The following is a 21,259-nucleotide window of genomic DNA, read 5'->3' as shown; positions in this document are numbered from 1 at the left end:
ATTATTCACCTGTCCTGTCCGAACCGAAAGGTCCAATAGCAGGGTCTCGCTTTTCGCACGAGAAAGTCACCGCCCTTCGACCACTTCGACTTGTAACTTGTAATGTTACAAACCTAAAATGCTTAACAACGGACGCATTTCATCCTGCGGTGAGAAGACGAAGAGCGGGGTACATGTGCGATTTTCAGATCACGTGCAAATACAGATTTTTCTTTGTCCGGACTGGCAACTTTGTAGTTTGACTATATTTAGTTATTCTGTGAAAGTCCTACTAATCTGTGGTCCTACCTCCATGGTGTAAGTGTAGTCTGTGTGTGTCAACAAGAATGGATTTCGATTTTTTAAATTACTATCTTAATTGAATTTATGGTGATACTCTCATAAGTAAATTATATTTGCCAGAAAGTTATAGTAAGCCAGTTATGGAAAGTAACGAAGTTGATGCTACACTAGTGAATGAAATAATGGCCTATGCGAAATGTTTTTTCTGTTCTCAACCAACTAGTTCAGACGAAAGTACAAGTGTTTTGAAGGCAGAAGAAAAGGGAATGGAAATTCTAAATAAAATGAAGAATTGCCTCGGCATATTGGTAAGAATTTTACGCATTGTATCTAATTTCACACAACACCCGTGATTGTTCGTGTTTCCGATTACTTTCATTCTTTTGGGCAGAACAATTTTTCCCTCCTACTCCTGTATGAATAGATTAGGCGCCCAACGTGAGTATTGGAAGTTTGTCAGGTAAGACTGCAGAATGTGGGCTGCTTAGGAGGAACGCGGTTCATAATTTTTTGGTAACGTTTTGTAGTTAGTAATCGGGAAAAGTAAGTTTTAAGGTGCGGAAATTTTTTTCTTTAAAAAAAACAACAGAAAAACGTGTCCAGGTTGGGCAGTATTGAAATGAGGAAAAGGCATATTCCTGCACAAATCTAGTGAAAGCAAAAATGCCTATGTTGTTAGGTAGCTAGGTTTAGTTCACTTAGCCTAAATAATAATTAGTCATTGTATTTATGGTAATGAAACCTAACCTAACAGGCCTAACCTAACCTTGTATGTATTCCTCGAAGAAATAATGAAAGAAACTGCACGTAAACAATATGGACACGAACGAATTGAGAAATGCATTGCTTTTAGTAGCAGGAAAAACACATTTCATTGTATTTATGCTATTGGAACCCAACCTAACAGGCCTAATCTAACCTTGTAAGCATTCCTCGTCTGAAATAATGAAAGAAACTGTGTCTGTGGGTGCAATCCGGAGCGACAAATCAACTCGAATGCCGCGAGACGAAGGGTCTCACTTATCGCACAACACTTAAGCACGTAAACAATATGGACGCGAACAAATGGAGAAATGCATTGCTTTTAGTAGCAGGAAAAACATTTTTTATGCGCAATAATATAATAGTAACCGTAAAAGGAACTCCGGAAAATGGAAGCAGAAGGTACGTACTTTCAGGGGATATAAATTTTGTTCGTCTATTTAGAGGAAAAAAGCAGCCCATGTTCTGCAGTGAGACCGTTTGTCAGAAGCGAATTTTATTTTTGATTGGTTACGAATTTGGTAACGGTACCCAATGTTTTATGATTTTTTAAAAAAAAATCCTAGCAGAAAGGCTCGGTATCATAGGGCACCTCCAGGACTGCTGAACATAGTAGCAAATGAGCTAGAATTTACAATACCGGACCCTTCTGTAATTTCCATAATACTAATTATACTCACGAAATACTTAGTCGCGATGGTTCTTCTAAGGTTAAGATGTTGCGGTCAAGTACAGAAATTGATCATTAACATGTAGAAGTTGTAAAAGAAGTTCTTCAATTCTCGCAATCATTCTCCGTGCGCAAGTATGGAAACCATATTTGTTGATATAAGCAATTGACGTTCGCTATGACTTACTGTGTTTACAGCATTGCCACAGTGTTGATTTGATACTTAGAGAGCACGGATCGTGTTAGAATGGTGGAAGAGAGCAGTAAAAAAGTTGTGAATGTTGCACAGATCATTAGATGGAGCGTGGAGCAGGATGCATCGAGGACGAAGGTTTAAAATGTGACAATCGCGATGTAGAAGAGGATGTGGAATACGAACTGATTTGATTACAGGTAAGTTTCGCAACAGTGCATGGATCATAAAATTGCAGGATACGAAAATGTCCTCTTCGGTGAGTAACATTTGTGGTTAAAGTGCTACGAAAATAAGATTTTTTTATAGGTTCGTTGCTGCAATTACCGGAAAACCATTGACGGATAGCCGCACTGAACGTTCTCGGTAAGGTTATGTTAGGTTAGGGAAACAGTAAAATTTTGGGGTCGTAAAACTACTTATGTACGGGTTGCTCCACACAACATTTGCTTCGTGGTCATCTAACCCACCGCCGATTTTGCAACAATTTTTTTTCTTTGAAGATTTTTTATGTGTTACGTGAAGAAAGAAATTCTGGAGAGTGGAAAGTAATTTTGGAGTTCTATGTGCTACGAATCTTACATTTTTTTAATATTTAAATTCCTTACCAATGTATCTATAGATACAGGCGGGTAGCCGAAGCAGAGCGATGCGGAGGCTTTCGCATACTCATTAATTGAGGCCTCCCAATCACGAATTTGAAGTTAAAATTTGGCCGTAAGGTGTAGAAATTGCAAAATAAGCTAAATTGAATGGTGTGCAATCGGCACGATTGCTCATTATTTACAAAATTTCCGGTAAATAATGAGCAATCGTGCCGAGCGCATATCACTTAATTTCGCTTATTTTGCAATTTTTAGACGTGACCACCAAATTTTAACTTCAAATTCGTGATTAAGAGGCCTGAATTAGTGAATTGGCGAAATATTACAAAAATCACGAAGGGGTGCGGTATTGTAAATTCGCTCCAGCAAATGTTGACCTGCTACGTCACACAGTTTTATGGCTTTTCCTCGATGCAAGAGTTGAGAAATAGCAACGTTCCAGCTGATAACAATTGAAAATCACATTGCCGTATGGCGTCTGCAGCAAAAATGGCAGGGCGTGTTGTGCTGTTGAAACGGTGCCACTATTCATGGATTATGAATTGATGATGACATATAATATGGATGCATTTTGCCAAATGAAAGTGTGTGGTAAATCTCGAAGTAAAACATTGAATACATCTAGATCTGTGACCAGAGATACAACGGAGGGGGAAATGTTATATTCATAATTTGAGAGCTTTGGTTAGAACAAATTCTTTATGGTTACAAGTTTCTTTCTCCAAAATAATAGGTAATAACCATGGAGAAGTGACACTGAATGTAGAAAAGTTGTGGCCATTTTTATGTAAGGATATATATTTTTAAATTAAATAATATTCTCGTATAGGAGTGCAAGTTCAACATAACACTTGCTTTTTTTGTGTGTGTGTGTGTGTGTGTGTGACCTTATTGGTTGTACACCTTTGTTAAAACACTTATAACATACACTATACTATAAGTGAAAGAAAAATTAATTTCGAGAATGTGCTTTGGAATGGGATCATTATTCCTCAATAGGTTCGAATCAGGGCCTGGGCATTTGTGAGTGTCCATTCATTAATTTTATCATATCATCACTCATTCCCATCTTTGCAAATTAGCCAAAAGTGGCACGAAAGCGAAGTAAAATAAAACAAATCAATCAATCAACCATTGATAGTAATAGGACAATAATAAATACGATTTAAGAACAGCAATTTGATTTCAATTTTGTTTTTCATCTTTGCTTTTCTGCCACTTTTGGCTAATCGCAAAGATAAGGATGAGTGATGATATGATGAAATTGAAAGGATACTCACAAAGAATGCCCAGGCTGGGATTCAAACCCGTGACCCTGGCGTCGTAACACGCTGTGCAAACTGCTCCGCCACGGAGGTCTTCTTGTGAACAGAAATATTAAATAGCGAGTATATGTGTGCAAAATTGTAGAACGGTGTTGTGTCCCATAACAAATCACATTGTTTTCACGCAATAATGTTTGATATAGTTTTAATTTTGAATTGCTGAATATGCTTTCATAGCTGCGAAAATATGTAAATTAAAGCAATATAAATAAACACGTACGAACTGGCATTTATACATGAATATGCCACAATATTTTTAGTTGTATGGCCATGGTGGCTCAGTTGGTAACGTGTCTGACTACCATGCTAAAGGTCCCGGGTTTGATCCCCGGCCAGTTCAAATCCGGGAACTTTTCTAACGTTGGAAGCGGTCCCGGCGCCCACCCAGCATCGAATGATATGGGTACCTGTGGAAAACCCTGGGGGGTAAAGGCAGTCTTGTGCGTGATGCTGATCACATCACCCCCACTCATGACCGGATCAAGAAAGTGTGGGGCGTTACCCCCACACCCCCTATATGCCTTCATGGTGTGGTGGTAAGCACAGGGGAGCACTTTATTTTTAGTTGTCTGTATGATTAACTTTGCATGATCATTGTTTAAGTTATTGTAATATCACCCTCCTTCCAATGGATTTTCAAATATCACGCTCCCTTGAAAAATATGTATATCACACAGGAAATAGCTCGATACTTGATGCCAATTTTTCTTGCAAAATGAATCTGGACACATACTTGAAGAAGGGGCATTCACAAATAACATCCCGGAGTGGTTAACACATCGCGTTACGACGTTGGGGTCCCTGGTTCAAATCCCGACCTGGGCATGCTGTTCCTTGTTCATGTTTCTTCATAATATCATCACATCCTCATTTTCACGATTAGCCAAAAGTGGCAAAAATGCAAAGTAAAATGAATTAAATCAATCAAATGTTATACAAGCCTATACCGGAACTTAGGTAACGAGATATAAGGTGCTCTCAACCTCAAGCTGGACACGTGTTTGCATGAGCATGCTCACCAGTTTTGCCAAAATACTTAATGTTGTTAACAGTACCTGGATTGATTACTTTTTTAACTGTGTTATTTGGTTGGAATTTTTAAATATACCTCAGTTGAAGCCAGTGCATAATTATCTGTTGACCAATAATTCATTCTCCGAGAATATAGTGGTGAAGAAGTTATTACTATTTAAGTCTGTCGGATGGGCAACTTCAAGGTGCACTTGGGCTACATAATCAAACTTGCAAGTATATACTTTTAACTCCATGCATCTTAGTTCTACCGCGCCATGTTGCAACTAGCAGAAGTCCACAGACTTCCAGACGACCGTTGACTGCAGGTAGCGAGTGAATTTTATGTTGAGTGAAGCCACGGTCGCTCCTTCTCAACAACCAGGTAGCAAGCGCCTCCAGGGTTCTTGCTACTCAACAATCTTGGGTTGCTGAGTGATCCTGGAGGCACCCATAGAATTTTGGCAACCATTGTCACACGAAATTGAACCTTACTTAAAGTAATGAGCACTGTGTGGACTCGAGGAAAGAGTTATTTATGTTTAAAAAAGACAACTTAAAAATTACCTTACGCAAGCATGTGCGCTTCCCATGGACAAGGTATTCTCCTTTGACAAGCGACTGTAAATATCGTTTACTAGTGGGAATGAATGTACAAGTAAATCGGAACCTTACTAAAATGCATTTAGGGACTTTATTTTAATGCTAAGAGAACCAAAAGTGACCTACCTAACCTAACCATGAAAACATATAGTGAGCAAAGTCTTAAGTAATCGCAGAAACTCCGCAGTATGTGTTAACAGGCATAAATCGAAATCGTATCATGATGAAATCGCAATAGAACAAAACTGGAAACTGGTCCAAGAGTTTTAAAGCACAGGTTTAAATACTGGGAAACAGTTGTAAAATTTCTTACAATGAGGATCAATCCATGTCAAGTGGTCCAGCATATGAGTTAATCGTTGCTCGACAATTTTGAAATCTAATTTTCTCTGTGCAGTTACTGTACCATGTTGTTAGTTGAAAACCATCATTATTTTAATTTTAGTGGCTGTAGGTTTCGAGTGGCAGCCATATTTGTTTTCAAGGATCCGCCATTTGGTGGTGTCGTAAGGGGTTACCGAATCTGAAATATCTCAGCCCCTAATTATCCTATCGATGTGGAACAAAAACCAAAATGATCAGCAAACTGTAAGCTACAAGATATTAGCCATTGTTATATATGAATTATGAAAGGGTGAAATTTATGTTTGAAAAAGTAGGTTATTGACGCGAAAAGTCCTGATTTTAACAGATAATATTTACAAGATGAAATAGATGTGCTCATTCACCAAGTTTCAACCCTTAAGACATACCCCCCTTTTTTTCCAGAAATGATTAAAAAGTTAGAAAAGTGAAAAAAGTGCACCTTTCACAGGTAAGATATCTCTGGTGGGGGGACCTGATAAAAATATACAATCCCTCCCCACAACAGTTCGGTATGAATATATTATGTACCAAAAATTAGAATATTCAGATTTCATCATAAGTACCTTTAATATTAACACAAAGTTATACCTACAAATAAGCATATGCAGAAGTACGGATAAATGAGAGTTTACTGTATATACATCATAAATCAATTGACAGTGGACGAATAACTCACAAAGGGGTTTTATCAAATCATACAAGAAAAAGTTATATGAGGTAAAGAGAATAGATATACATGAAAGCAGTAAGCAGGTTGCTCATTCCAACATGCACATTGGTGTTCAGACATGTATCTCATGGGAATTCACCACTAGTGCCTCATTCAGATACTTGCAGTTCAACAGGAAGTTTGTGTTTCTGCAGTTCTGTGTATCGTTACATCCAGTTAGTAACAAATGGGAATGTGATGTAGGTAAATTGAGTGGTGAAGAATGTCATAAGGATGTGTATGGACCAGTATCACGAAGCATTAAGGCACTTGGTGACTTCAGTGAAGAAAAGAGGAATCTTCTGATATTGAGAACAAGCAGTGGCATTGGAAACACATGCAACTATCATGAAGTGAAGTTTTCTTGAAAGTATCATCTTTTTGGTCAATCGTGTTGCAACCCTCTAAAAATCCATAAAAAAGTCATAACTAAAGGACTTTCAGAAATTATGAGTGCACACCTGGTAAAGTTAAAGAATTATGTTGTATATCTGATTCCTGGAAAATCATTATGTGCTACATGCTACACAAGACTATTTGTTGTGAAGGAAAAGTGCAATAACAAAAACAATGATGATGAATCAGGACATGACCTTGATTTTGTACCTCCATCAGACAATATTGAAATTGTGAATGCAATGTGTTCAAATTTATGTTTATCATCGGTTTCCAAAATAAGAAAGTGAAGTGCTGAACAAAGACCACAAGCAATTAGCAAGAAGTTACAATTGTGTACACACCTGCAAAGAAGGCTTGCATCTTCCTTTGAACTAAGTTCAGTTGCTGATGAACCAGAAAATGTGCCTCCAGTGTCATTGGCCAAAGAATATGAAGTACTCATTGAAAAACTGAAACAGAAATACACTGTTGCTGAGAAAGAAGAGCATGTGAAAATAATAAGTTTAATACCTGAATCTTGGCCAAGAGAGAAAGTAATTACTGAATTTAATGTTTCAGAAGGTTTATTTAAACTGGCGAGGGAACTAACGAAAAGTTAAGGAATATTGCCAGACGTATGTAAAAGAAAAAGTGGTAAAATTATAGACAAAGGCACTGTGCAGAAGGTTTTAGATTTTTATACAAGTGAGGAAACAAGCCGTATCCTTCCTGGCAAAAAATACTATGTATCTGTGCGAATTGATGGTGTTAAAGTTCACTTAAAGGATACAAACCAAGATTGTAAAATTACGTGATCAAAATTCTGTGATGTGTATTTGCTGGTACATCAGGAACACATTCTGTATGTGTATATCACCAGAATGTAAAGTTATTGATTGACGGGGCTAAGTTAAATGTGGACTATAAAGATTTGCTTGAAATTTTGACCTCCGATATCAACAATTCACAATGCATGAAGGATAAGTGCATGCAGTGTCCAGATCCTAAAAATTTACTTAAACTCCTGTTGCAAGAACAGTTCACAGACTAAATTCCTGGCAATATTATTTACAATCAATGGGTAACAATAGGTCATGCTGAGATGTTAACCCTAGTTAAACCAAGGGAAGACTTTCTTGAGGACCTTACAGCAAAACTCACAAAATTCAAGCCACATCACTATGTTTCCAAAGTACAATCTAGTTTTCTTTCAGACAAAAAATGGTATATTTCAGGCTATGAATGCATTGTTTTAGCTGATTTTTCAGAAAATTTCTCGTTTGTTATTCAAGATGAGATTTAAAGTTTTCATTGGGTGAACAAACAGGCAACACTTCACCCATTTGTCTACTATTATAAACTAAGTGATAAAGGTGATTTGAAAGCTAGAAGTCTGTGTATTATCAGTGATTATTTAGAGCACACCTACACAGCAGTTCACACCTTCCAAAGTCATTTCATTAAAGATATTAAGACATATGCCCCGTCAGTGAGAAAGATCATATACTTCAGGGATGGGGCTGCGAGCCACTATAAGAATAGGAAAAACATCATCAACTTCTGTAATCACAAAAACGATTTTGGTCTTGAAGCAGAGTGGCACTTTTTTTGCTTCCTGTCATGGGAAATATGCTTGTGATGGGATAGGAGGGACAACAAAGAGGATAGTAACCAAGAGGAGTTTACAGATGATAAGCAGTGATCACATTTTGTCTCCAGATATGTATGATTTTTGTGTGAAAAACATTCCTGGTATACAGTACATTTATGTCAAAGGTGAGGAGGTGGTAAACCATGAAGCTGAACTGCAAGAGAGATATGAATCCTGTTTACCTCTTCCTAAAACACGTTCATATCATAAATATGTTCCTCTTGGTGACAGAAAAGTTAGATGCTTTCGCACTTAAATTACTACTGACTTTGAGGAAGTAAATGTGACAAAAGCATAGTTGCTATGCCTCCAAACAGGTGACATAGTTGCGTGTATTTTTTATGCAAACTGGTATATTGGAATTATTGAAGAACAACGTGATGCCCTCAAAGTTCATTTTTACGAGTCACAAGGACCACAAACTTCATTCCAAATTTCAAGAGACAACAAGACATGGGTGCCTTTCAAGAACATTTTAAGGAAGCTTACACCCATTGAGCTTACAACTGCAACTGGTCGGTGTCACACCATCACTCCTCAGTTGTGTGGAACACACTGTTTAAGTGGTAATAAGTAACCCAGTGTTATTTTTGTATGCTTTGATAAACTCCTTTGTGTGTTATTCGTCCACTGTCAATTGATTTATGATGTATATACAGTAAACTCTCATTTATCCGTACTTCTGCATATGCTTATTTGTAGGTATAACTTTGTGTTAATATTAAAAGTACTTATGATGAAATCTGAATATCCTAATTTTTGGTACATAATATATTCATACCGAACTGTTGTGGGGAGGGATTGTATATTTTTATCAGGTCCCCCACCAGAGATATCTACCTGTGAAAGGTGCACTTTTTCACTTTTCTAACTTTTTAATCATTTCTAGAAAAGAAGGGGGCATGTCTAAGGGTTGAAACTTGGTGAATGAGCACATCTATATCAGAGCTCTTTATCCAGTAAAGCTCAACTTCCTGACCATTTCCCTTCTTGTAAATATTATGTGTTAAAATCAGGACTTTTCGCGTCAATAACCTACTTTTTCAAACATAAATTTCACCCTTTCATAATTCATATATAACAATGGCTTATACACAGTCTTGTAGCTTACAGTTTGCTGATCATTTTTTGTTTTTGTTCCACATTGATAGGATAATTAGGGACTGAGATATTTCAGATTCGGTAACCCCTTACGACACCACCAAATGGCGGATCTTTGAAAACAAATATGGCTGCCACTCGAAACCTACAGCCACTAAAATTAAAATAATGACTGTTTTCAACTAACAACATGGTAAAGTAACTGCAGAGAATAAAATAGATTTTTTTAAAAATTGTCGAGTAACATGGATTGTCCCATGAAATATACCTAGTCTTACCATAAATACTGTCACAAAGTTTTAAGTAAATTGACACAAAATGCTGAGAGATATTGTAATATCCTAATAACATTACTGAAATGGATGCATGACAAATCAAAATCATTATTCAAAATGGCCACTCTTAGCATGCACACATTCCGTAAGTAGGCAGAAGGCCAATCTGAAGTCGAAATTAAGTCTGGTACATTTGCCTCCATCCACTGCTGTGTTGTTCGGGCCTCATATGCTGGGGCTGAATCCTGCTAAAAGCTCCAGTTCTGCCCATGGGAGAAGGTGTTGTTGAGATTAAGACTATTTATTTATTTATTGAAATTTCCAGTACAGCAGAAGCCATTTTAAACTAGAAAGAAACAACAGTAAAACAATAGACTAAGATTAAAAACACAAAAGAAAGCATAACATAAAATAAACAAAAATAAAACAAGCCAAAACAGTACCAAGATAAATAGATCAGTTTCACAAAAGAATTACTTATGTAGAATTTTTTCTATGTTGCTGATAAAAAATGAATATGAGGTGAATATATCTATTTGGTTTGAGATTATATTGAACTGATTCGATAGCCTATGGAATAGTGAACGTTGTATGAGTGAGAGCCTGGGAGTTGTAGTGTGGAAAGTTTCCTTGCTCCGTGTTTTATGTCTAGGCACTCTGAGTGAGAGTTCGTGGAGTGGGATGCTGCATCTTCAGTTTCCATTTATGATCTTTTACAGCAATTTCATATCTGCAATGTATCTACGAGTTTCTGGAGTATTAATATGCAGATTTACAAGTAGATCTCTCTTAGGCAGGTGTCTCAGGGCAGGCACTCTATATCGAATGATGGAGAGGAAAAAGCTAAGAACACTGTCGATCTTGGAGGTATGAGAATGGGCACCCATGTTCCAGATTGGTGAACAATATTCTAGAATGGGGGATACAAATGTCTTGAAGTAAATGGAAAGTGCTTTCGGGTTATTGATTTCGGTGAATCTGTAAAGTAGGCCTAGCATACGCATTGCCTTTTTTGTGATTGTTGATATGTGATTATCGAAATTTAGTTTTGAATCTATGAGGATACCTAGATCTCGATGTTGTGCTTGTTTTGCTAGAGGGAAGTCGGTGAGCGTATAATTGCCTTCAAGAATGTTTTGTTTCAATGAAATTGTTATGTAAGAGCATTTAGAAGGGTTTGTGGACAGTTTCCATCGCTTACACCATTCAGAGAATCTGTTAATGTCATTTTGGAGAATTTGCATGTCTGATGGCTGTTTTATTTCTCTCATAATCTTGCAATCATTGGCAAACATTAGAATTGTGCTCAACGTAAACACCTACGGGCTTTTTTGTAGGTAGGGTGGGCCCTCAGCGTAAACGGCTACGATGTGTGAGGCCCCTTTTCACCATGTATGTCGTGGCCTTGGTTCAATGCCCCCACTACTACTTTTGGAGGGGGCCCACAGTGGGAGGGGCTCGCAGTGTGGCCAACGTACTCCACAAAAATTTCACCATATGATATTTCACAGGCGAAGCTAACCTACAAATAGAAGTTGGCACTACTCAGTATTGTCATAAATTTCTATAGTATAGTGATTTTTTTTTATGTGTGAAGAATGTTTGGATCTAAGGTCATTGTAATTTTTATAGAATTTTCCAATTTTTTTTCTTGTATCTAAAACTGTTCAGTCACTCTTTCATTCTTGACATCATACACAAAAGTTTTCTCTGCAATAAGAATAACTCTGCATAGAGTATCGGCAGGCAAGGCGTCATGGAACTCGCACACAATCTTGATGTTGGTACGATCTTTAACAACCACCTGCTTTCTCTTCAGTGTGTTAATGACGAACATGGATCTGCGAGGAATGAACTCATTGGGGTTGTAGTACACATCCACATTGCCGGAGGTCACTCTCTTGTAAGCTGTGTATGCCTCATACAGTTTCAGGTAGTCGTTGTTTGCAATGTTCAGGTTGTAGTTCTCACGCAGGAATATCTCATTCCTGCCATTTTTGAGGTAGATGTTCTTGATCTTGCAGTTGTCGAACTGGCTCGAATCTTTTTCTTGGTTGTTGTCCTCCCCCGTCTGGAAGAGCACGACCACAAACTCTGGCATATCGTACCGGATGCTGTTAAACTGTGTGGTCACGTCAAATTCAAAATGATTGCCGGAAGCAGGTTTCTGCATGCACTGGTAACCGTAAAATTGGATGGGTACTCGGGGATTCTTCAAAATGTCTGCTTTGTACTTGAGAGCATAGTTAGTTTCGTATTCCACTAAGGGCATGCGCAGCTCCATGGACTGGATGATGCACTTGGCTGGATTGGGTAGTGTGTTGGGAAGTGCTGAACCGTCTGCACTCAAGGTGCTGTAACGCATCAGTGCATTGTTGTCGTTGGTGCTTCTGCGAAAAGTGACGCGCAAACCACCCTTCCACATAATCTCTGTGTAGTCGGAGAAGAAGCCAGGAAGCAGACGCATGGGAAACAGTACTGTTTGATTTTGAGTTTTGATTTTTGTACCTGCTTCGAATCCCCATGCCTGGTAGTATGTTGCATCGGTCGTGGAGAGTTTCAGTGTTCCCACAGCTGTAGAGGTAATCCCGGGGTAGTCAACCCTATCGATGACGGTGCCATGCTTTCTAACTTCCACCTGCGAGAATAGGTACGCCACAAAATTATCTACAAGTCTTAAATTTGCATTGGCAAGAAATGCTTCGCCGTTGTCGTTCTTCACAACATCAAACTTAATATACAAATCAGCTCTGTGAGGGTGAATGAATCCGTCCCCGACGTCCACGTCGTATTCTATGTCTCGATTCGCTTCATTGAGGTTGGCAAACGTGCGACGATTGGGTGGGAAGGACTGCAACTCGTAACTTTCGATTTGCTCCATGATGGTTATTTATTATATGTTAATCTCCACGACGGCAGTGGTCGTGGCTCCTGCAAAATCAACCACCTCTCCCTTCTCGTTGGTAATAGCGAATTCTATGTTGTCTATGCAATTACGAGATACAGGAAAGTATATCGGTGGGGAGGGTGTGTAGATAATTGGCTCCATGAACTCATAGTTTGGTTTGAACGTAGCGATAATACCTGTTTGCTTGTGACTACCTGGGATGCCGTCCGAGGATTTAGTGATCATACCTTCTGCCACATTGCAATGTATATTCAGTCTCGATGGCTAGAAATTTAGGAATGTTAGCACCGATGTGCTTGATGCCAGGTTCGAGCTTTGTGTTGTTCTCGAATCCCAAAAGCTCTCCAATGGTACCCAGGTCTACGGTTTCCGTGGCAGACACCAGTTCTACCCTGTGAGTTACAGAATTTTGCGACAGTAATACACTTCTTGGTAATTGAGCCTGCAAGGTAGACAGGTTGTACTGGCCAGGGGTGATGCTAATTTTCTCGCTGCCAATTTCAATGGTATTGTTGTGTACCGTCACGTTAGGTATCAGGTACATGCTGTAGAATGCTCGAAGAGCAATAGATTTAGGATAGATGATATCGTCATGCAATGCGAGTTTCAGAAGCGAAGTCTCGCTTGTGAGATGGAATACTCCCATAGTGCTTCAGGTGCCACAATGCTTTCTGGAAATCCTCGATTCTTGGGTTATTTAATTGCAAGAGGAAGACAAGCATGGAAACGCAAAGATGGCTACAGTTTACATCGCTGAAACCCTGGATGCGTTCGTCATTGTAGTAGAGGTTGACAACACTGATATACTTTACCACCCTAGCAGGTGGTATGCCTCCGAATGAATCGAAAACAAATGCTTTATTGTTGTTGTTGGCTTTGAGGTAGCATATCCAATGTGTCCCTGAATTTTCGTAACTGTCTAGGTTAACCACAACACACTCTTTTTTCTTCACAACAGAGGGTAGAGAATCAGACATGAAAACGCCCCTGAAGTGCTTGATCCCCAACGATTCGATCAAAGATTCAATATCCAAGTTGGACAGGGGCTCTTCTTTTTTTTAAACTTTTTCAAAGCTTCGAGCTTGTTCTTTCGCTTTTTGGTCACACCTTTCCCCTTCTTCTCCATAGCCAGGTTGTGGCGTTTCTGCTCTTCTAACTTGGCCTTGTTCTGTTTTGCATCGATGACGGTCTTGGCAATGGCGGCACTGCCTCCTGCCAAGCTGCCTACAGCACCCAAAGTTGCCAAGATAGCCGGGATGCTGAATATGAAACCTCCAGTCTTCTGCTGCTTTCGCGAACCTTGTAACCTCCTCAACTGAGGAATGCTAAGCAGCAATTTCATTCCATGACCTTTTGCCAAGCAGCAATGTTTCTTCTCGCGCTGCTTTTTGGTGAGCATTCCATCTAAAGTTCCGAGAGACTTGAGGTTTGTGTAGGGTATTTGGTAAATGACACCTTTGGGCTTCATGGTTAGTATGTTATTTATACATATATCGTGAGAGGGTAAGAAAAAATCTCTACCATGCCCCTAATGCAATGAAGTGATGGTTGGTTATACAAGTTGCTCTTTTTCAAAAGGGTTATTTACTTACAATCCCCACCCTAGTTTTCGTTTTGTGTTCATGGCGATGGTCGTACCCAATGCAGCAACCCGTTCACCTAGCGAGGCATCTCTGCTGACGATTCTCCCGAAAGCCGCATGCTCCAATTTTCTGCCAGCATCATGACGTGCGTCAAGATCGGTGTGAGTATTGTAGGCAATGTCGTGGTCCTTGCATGCTGCGTCCAGTGGGTTCACTCCCTTGTCCCCTCTTTCCAGTCGCTGTTCGAGTTTTGTACCTGGACCGCAGTACTGGTAACCTGGCAGGTGCATCTCGAAGGGTAGCTTGTTGATAATATCGTTCACCAAACCTCGACCCTTGGCTACATTCCAGAATTTGGGAGGCAGGGTGTTGATGATTTTGATAAGATAACCTATACCTTTGTTGTCGTTGACAATGAAGTTGGCAAGCTTGGTGCTAACCATGTCCATGATGCCACCTTCTCGTTGTGGAAGTTGCGATTGCCTGCATTTTCTTCGCCTGCGATAACCAGCAATCGATCTACAGGCTTCCTTACGTCGTCTACCCTAACAAACTCCTTGGGCAAGGTGTTGTAGAGTTTAACACCGCTGCCAGTCTTGAGCTGGGTCCATATTGGCTTGATGAGGTTCCTGTAATTTTCTCCACTGCTAGATTTCACGCGATTCTGGGTTGCATCGTTGTTTTGGTACAGGGCATCCGTCATGATCAAAATGTCTGTGTAACTTTGGTAATCCTCGTCTGTATAATCTTTAGGTTGCTTTTTGGTGATGAGCTCCCACAGTCCCACGGTGCCGGGATACTTAGTCCAGCTGTTCTTCTCGCCCAAATTAACTTTTACATCGTCGCCCTCGAACGTGACTTTTTTACTTTCCAATCTTCCAAACCACACCCTCGTTATGTTCCATGGTCGGGTATAATCCGAATACCTCGTATTTTTCGAATTTCTCGGTGCTTAGGTAATCCCTCGCCAACGGACCCAGCTCGACTAGCTTGTCCGAAGAGGTACTGCCTAGGGCCTGACGTCTCGGAGCCGAAGCAAGTTCGAACGCAGTAGTGTGAATGCTGGATATTGGTTTAGGTATGGTATAATTTCGAGCAGTAAGTGGCACAAGCTCGTTGATTAACTCTTTGTTTTGCTCGGTGTCATCTTTGATTTCTTTACCAAGCCCACTGATGGCATCGATGATAGGTTGGTCCTGACGTTTTTTCTCTTCGTAAATTCCACGATTGTCGGATTTCCAACCCTTAAACCGTTTTGCTAGGTAGCTACGCAGCTTCAGGTTGTCGTCTGCAAGTTTGCTTTTCATTTTTTTTTTTGTATGTAGTTATTTATAATAGGTCAAGACGTTTCTTGTAACGTTGCAACGTTTAGAAAATTATTAATTTTGTTTCTGTATTTTCCGTTATTGGGTTTCCTCGTCATGTCTATTGTGACAAATCCGAAATCATCTTGGTTCCAGCATGAAGAGCAAAATTTGGAAAACTAATTGTAGTTTATGTCCCCACCTACATAATCATCGTAAGCGTGTTTTAAATTGATGTAGTCTTGACGAAACAAACAAATAAAATTAGCATTGTCTCGGAGTAGCTGCTTGGGGATTTTGGAAAAGTCTGAGCAAGGTAGAAGCAGTCCATGCCTCTGTGCTGACCCTGAGTAAAAAAAATTGCGAATTTCGTTCTGATTCTCCAGGATCACATCGTCAAAAACCACCACCGAATTTTCGAGACAGCAGTCTAGTGGTATCACTTCAGAAGCAAATATAGCTATGCCTAGTCTCTCGTACAGTTTCGACAGCTGGCGATACTTCGGTTGCTCCAAACTTTTGGAGAAAACATACAGGTGCCTGTTCTTCCAGTTTAACCAGTTGGGTGCAAGAAGAAAATTATCAATAAGTAACGTTGTTTTTCCACATCCAGAAGGTCCAACAATGAGGCAGCGAATGTTGTCGGGTAGAAGCTCGCCATTTTTCCTATCCTGACGTTCCGATGGAAAATCTGGCAGTCGCCGTACCACATCCCAAGCACCCATTACACAATCACCTTGTTTGCATCTATCCAACTTTTTTCCTCAAGTCCCAGCCATTTCACTAACAGTTTGCCACCTTTTCTACATAATTCTTTTTCAATAAGATACGTGTCGGGGTATTTTGTTTTAGAAAGTTCCTCTTCGTAAAATCTTCCTTTCAGAATTTCGTCGCGATTATCTTTTATTATATACGTGAGACGGTTTCCAGGTAAGACTCGAACTATGGTGAAAAGTTCCGTACTGCAATTTTTAGTGAAGCCTTTTTCAAACACGCTTAAATTTACTGATTCTCACCTGATCTCCAATTTTGTATTTCGGTTTCTTGCTTGTAAATTTGTACTTTGGACAATAAACCGTAGAAATTAAACGTCGCTCGTCAGATTTGTTGACGTCAGCTGGTTTCATGTTTATCGTGCGATGCAAACTGTGATTATAGCTGTTAACAAGTTCCGGAAGCATGCCGAGCCACTTGTAATTCCCCTGAAGCGTGAATTGTTTCCACATGCGTGTTTTGAGAGTTCGGTTGAAACATTCCACTAAAGGTGGAGTAATGTTGAATATTTTGTTTTTGAATAAATTGCCGAAAGATAGAGTTGTAGAATTCTTTTCCGTTGTCTGTGTGAAGAAATCGAGGTCGCCTGCCACTTTAATCGAAAATAGTTTTGAATGCTTCCACTACACAGGTTCCTGTTTTTGCCTTGAGGGGTAAAGCCCACGCAAATTTTGAAAATGTGTCTATAACGGTGAGAAGATACTTGTACCCCTTGTTGATTTTTTGTAAATTTTTTAAGTTGCCACTGCTCATTTCCACAAGGTCAGCTTGCCACAGGTCGTCTATGCCTTTGGTCACTACCGGCAGTCATTTGTAGTTTCATCGTGCAGGTTTGTGCAGCTCGTTCACAATAGCCTGCCTAGACATTGTGTGAAAATAAGAATATAGCTTGGATGGGATTTCTGGCTGCAGACAATGCCGGGTTTTCTATGTACAGGAAAATTCTCTGTTTGGAATGCTGTAGAGTTCGATGACAACAGTGGACTTGAGATTGTCGATGCTGGCATTCAGGTTGTACATTGGTTCGAACCTTGCTCTCCACATCTTCCAATCTACCGTTTATTGATTCCAGATAGCACGGAGCGTCGTAATCGGGCTTGATCTTCACATCGATAATAAGCCTCTTGAATTTTTCGTTTAACTGATGTAGTTGGGTACTGAAATTATTTATGGCCGATTCCTGGCTCGCCTCGATGCTGCCAATTTGCTCTTTCACATTGGCGATAATCTGCTGTAGACTTTCCACGAGTGTCAACTTGGAGCTCTGGGTTGCGAGGTCGTGGACCTGGGTTCTAATTTCCGCAAACAAGTCATGTAGCTCGCTGATGTTCTGGTTGGTGGGTAAGGTTTCAACAGACTCCCGAAGCAATTCAATTTCGGTTTGGATGTTTTTGATATCGTCGGATTTGAGTATTTGGTTGAGAGCCCTCTTCACGCTTTTCAGTTCCTGTGAGGTAGGCAGGGTGGCCACCGTGTTTTGGAGCGACTCCAAAGCTTTTTTCATCGCGTCCAACTCTTGAGGCAGCAGCAACAGCACGTATGCCTTCTTGTAATTGTGTTATGTCGTCCTGGGTGGGGGTGGATTGTTGCAAAGTTTCCAACTTAGCCTGTATGTCGTCGATCAAGTGATGAAAATGCGACAACTCTGATTCGGTGTTTATATTTTCCAACTTGGTGATCTGCTGTTGGACACTGGCCAGAGTATCCCTGATGCCAGGCAGTTTGGATTCCAGTGCTTCGTGTACGTTTGCCAGATCATTTTTGATGACAGCGAGAGCATCCTCAATGTGTGTTATGCTGCCTTGCAGCTTCCCGAAATCTTCGTAGGTCTCAAGTTGGAGTTTTATGTTGGCCACGCTACGGGCAATAGCATTCAGCTCGCTGGACGAAGGTAGATTGTCGATGAAGTCCTGTAGCGTTTGGAGTTTAGTTTTGACTTCGTTGATGGCTGCATGCAAAGCGTCCGTTTGAAGCTCGGCCTTGATGCTTTCCAACGTAGGAATTTCGAACGATTGAAACTGTTCGTGCAATTTGGCAATACTGGCGTTCACGCGATCGTAGTCATCTTGAGTCTTGATGCTCTGGATAATGTTTTTCAGTTCAGTCTGGATGGTACTCGTTTGGTCTTGCAAGTGTCGCTTCAGCTGTTCCACATCGGAGGTCTGCGCTTGCTGCAGCTTCAAAAATTCGTTATGCAGCTTGCCTATGCTCAGCGCCAAGTTGTCGAAGTTGTCTATTGATGCGAGGACTGTGTACTTTTGCAGCAGCGATTTGAGCTCGGCGTCGATCTTGAGTACGGGGTCCAGGCACTGAGACTGTAGGCTAGCTATCTCGGTCTGGAGGCTGGAGTTGAGCGTGGACTGCATGGCCTGCAGGTCGCTTCGCAACTTTTTGACCCTGACGTTGAGCATGAGAAGTTCGTCGCCGTGGTCGTCGTGTTTCATGTGGCCAAAAATATCGTTAGGCATTGTTACCACTGTGGTTATTTATTATAGGGTACGTGATTCGCATGTCCACAAAAAGAGGGATGAGTTTGTCGTAGTCGTCCAAGTGCTTCACGTACAGGCGATCGCCAGCAGATACATCGTTCGTAGTGGTACTGTCCATCCTATCATGCTTGATGCGATAGATGTTCTTGCCAGAGGAAACCTTGGCCTCCCCTTTGTTCTCGGGATTCATGTTGAACTGCAGTTTGCCGGAGATGGGGAACCGGTAATAATTCAAGTTGTTGTTGAATACATAGAAAGTTTTGCCCACATCATCGTCGTACTGGGTCAGAATGCTATTCAAGTGTATAATTAACAGACCGTTAAGTTTAGATAGCATGGAAGGCAGGAGTTCGTTGAAATTCGACGACGACGTAGGCTGGACGGACACTTCCATAGCTTGCTTCCTGAAGCCAAACAGGTTCATAGGCATGGTTATTTTATATGCTTGTGTTGATAGAAATATTGCCAGCCGTAAGGTTTTTTTTAAGTGCATTGTATGCATTTCTTACTACTATCTAAACGATAGTGCCCCCAAGGCAACGTGTGGATCCCACAAGACAAAATACATCTTTTATCATCATGTGGATCTAATGCTACTTTCCTAACTTTGTTTGTTGTAATCACATGGTCTACACTTTGGATTCTTTTTTCCAATCATAGCTGTTTCTTCAATTCCTTCACACAATCAATATAGTCTTTAAATGAAAGTTTGTTTTGTACAGTATTTTTACCAACACCCTGAGCTTTCTTCGTGATGCTGCTCTCAGTTCTAAATGTATACATTTTGTAACGCAAACCGGCAAGCTCGAGAATGATGTCACCATTACACTCGTCTTTTAATTTACCTAGAACTTTTTTGTTACTAGATGGAATTCCAAATCTGTTCGGTTGAGGGTAGGAAGAAGTATCATAATAATCAAGCAAGGACGGATTTTTTACATCTTCATATAGATTGGATGTTTTAATGCTATAAATAAAACTGTCGGTGTCCATGTAAAGTAATGAAATGCTATCGTTGTAGAAAGGGTGCATAACATTGTAGTGAAATTGAAACATGTGAAGTTTCGATAAATCTAAAACTGTTGCTCCCACATAAATTGGTTTTCGGAATTTTATCACTTTTATATCTAGATTGAAAAGTGACAGATTCTCGTTGTAAATTTTTCGTGATTTAAATCTAGGATCAGCCACCCACTTACTGCATTTATTTTCATCTGAAACCAATCTCACATTCTCCATTGTCTTGCCATATACAGCATTGTTCATCAATTTGAAAAAAATCTTTGTCTAAATCGGAAGTGGCAACTGTTCTATGTTGTGTGTTTGTTTCAATGTATGGTTTTAGCCACTCGGAATGTTTAAACCTGAGGACTCTTCTAATATCCAATACCTTAACACCCATCGCAATCAAAAAGTGTAGACTTTTGTAATGGAGAACATATCTTTCTTTTTTCTCCAAAGTTAATAAAAGCTTGCGTTGATTAGAATTAGGTGGACATTTAAGTTCGGGTGCCGGTGGTAAATCGGAAAAAATATCATGCAAATTGTCTGGAAATTCAATATCCACTTCTGCAAAGAAACCAAATTCACAATCGTCAAAATTAATAATATTTATGGAAGTTGTTTCTATCCATTCGAAAAACATCCGCAAGTATTGTTACGTCTAATTTCAAGTATGCGTTGTGATAATCTCCGAATGTTTTACATTCTCCCACATCAGTTGTGCATGTTCGTATTCTTTGTCTGTAATTCCTGCTTTTCTCAGTTGATTGAAGAATTCTTTTTGAGGAGGGAGAGTGTCGTCATTAAATTTAGACTCATTGTTTACATATTCATACGGATAAATCCCTTTACTTCTAATCAGTTTTATATCTATGTTGGGAAAACTAGCTTTCGTAATTTTGAATTGTTCGTCACAGAGTTTACTTGCTAGAGCATCCAAACTTGCAGAGAGAAATCTGAACGAGTCAAGAAACCTCATCTCTATGGTTTCATTTGCCCCCGAAATCTTAACTTTCTTACTTATAGAAATGTATCGTTCTTCATTTTGAGCAAGAATATCTATTTCTTGTGTGTCATATATAAGTTTCTGAATTAAGAAATGAAAATCGTAATTCGATCCATTATGAAAAAATATGGGGACAAATTTGGGCCTTTGAATTTTTTGGTTGCAACCATTACGGATTCCGCTGATGAAACAACCATCTGTGTGCGAATGGTGAAACACTTTACGATTCTCGTTTGTGAAGTATTGATTGCACACTGGGCAC

At 39.8% G+C, this 21,259-nt stretch overlaps 1 protein-coding gene across 1 annotated transcript in view; it reads left to right on the top strand.

The window, feature by feature from the left end:
- Positions 1-314: 314 nt before the first annotated feature.
- Positions 315-21,259, top strand: part of LOC146002795 (uncharacterized) — a 75,450-nt gene continuing 54,505 nt past the window's right edge. The window contains exon 1 of the mRNA XM_083140741.1: positions 315-590. Within this exon, the coding sequence (XP_082996867.1) occupies positions 423-590 (168 nt within the window). The 5' untranslated portion in view covers positions 315-422. The remainder of the gene's footprint in view (positions 591-21,259) is intronic.

This window comes from Lepisma saccharinum, chromosome 19 (genome assembly GCF_977018435.1).
Source record: "Lepisma saccharinum chromosome 19, izLepSacc3.1, whole genome shotgun sequence".
Taxonomy (NCBI): Eukaryota; Metazoa; Arthropoda; class Insecta; order Zygentoma; family Lepismatidae; genus Lepisma; species Lepisma saccharinum.
The sequence above is the reverse complement of the archived record's forward strand: the minus strand, read 5'-3'. Positions and strand labels throughout refer to the sequence as shown.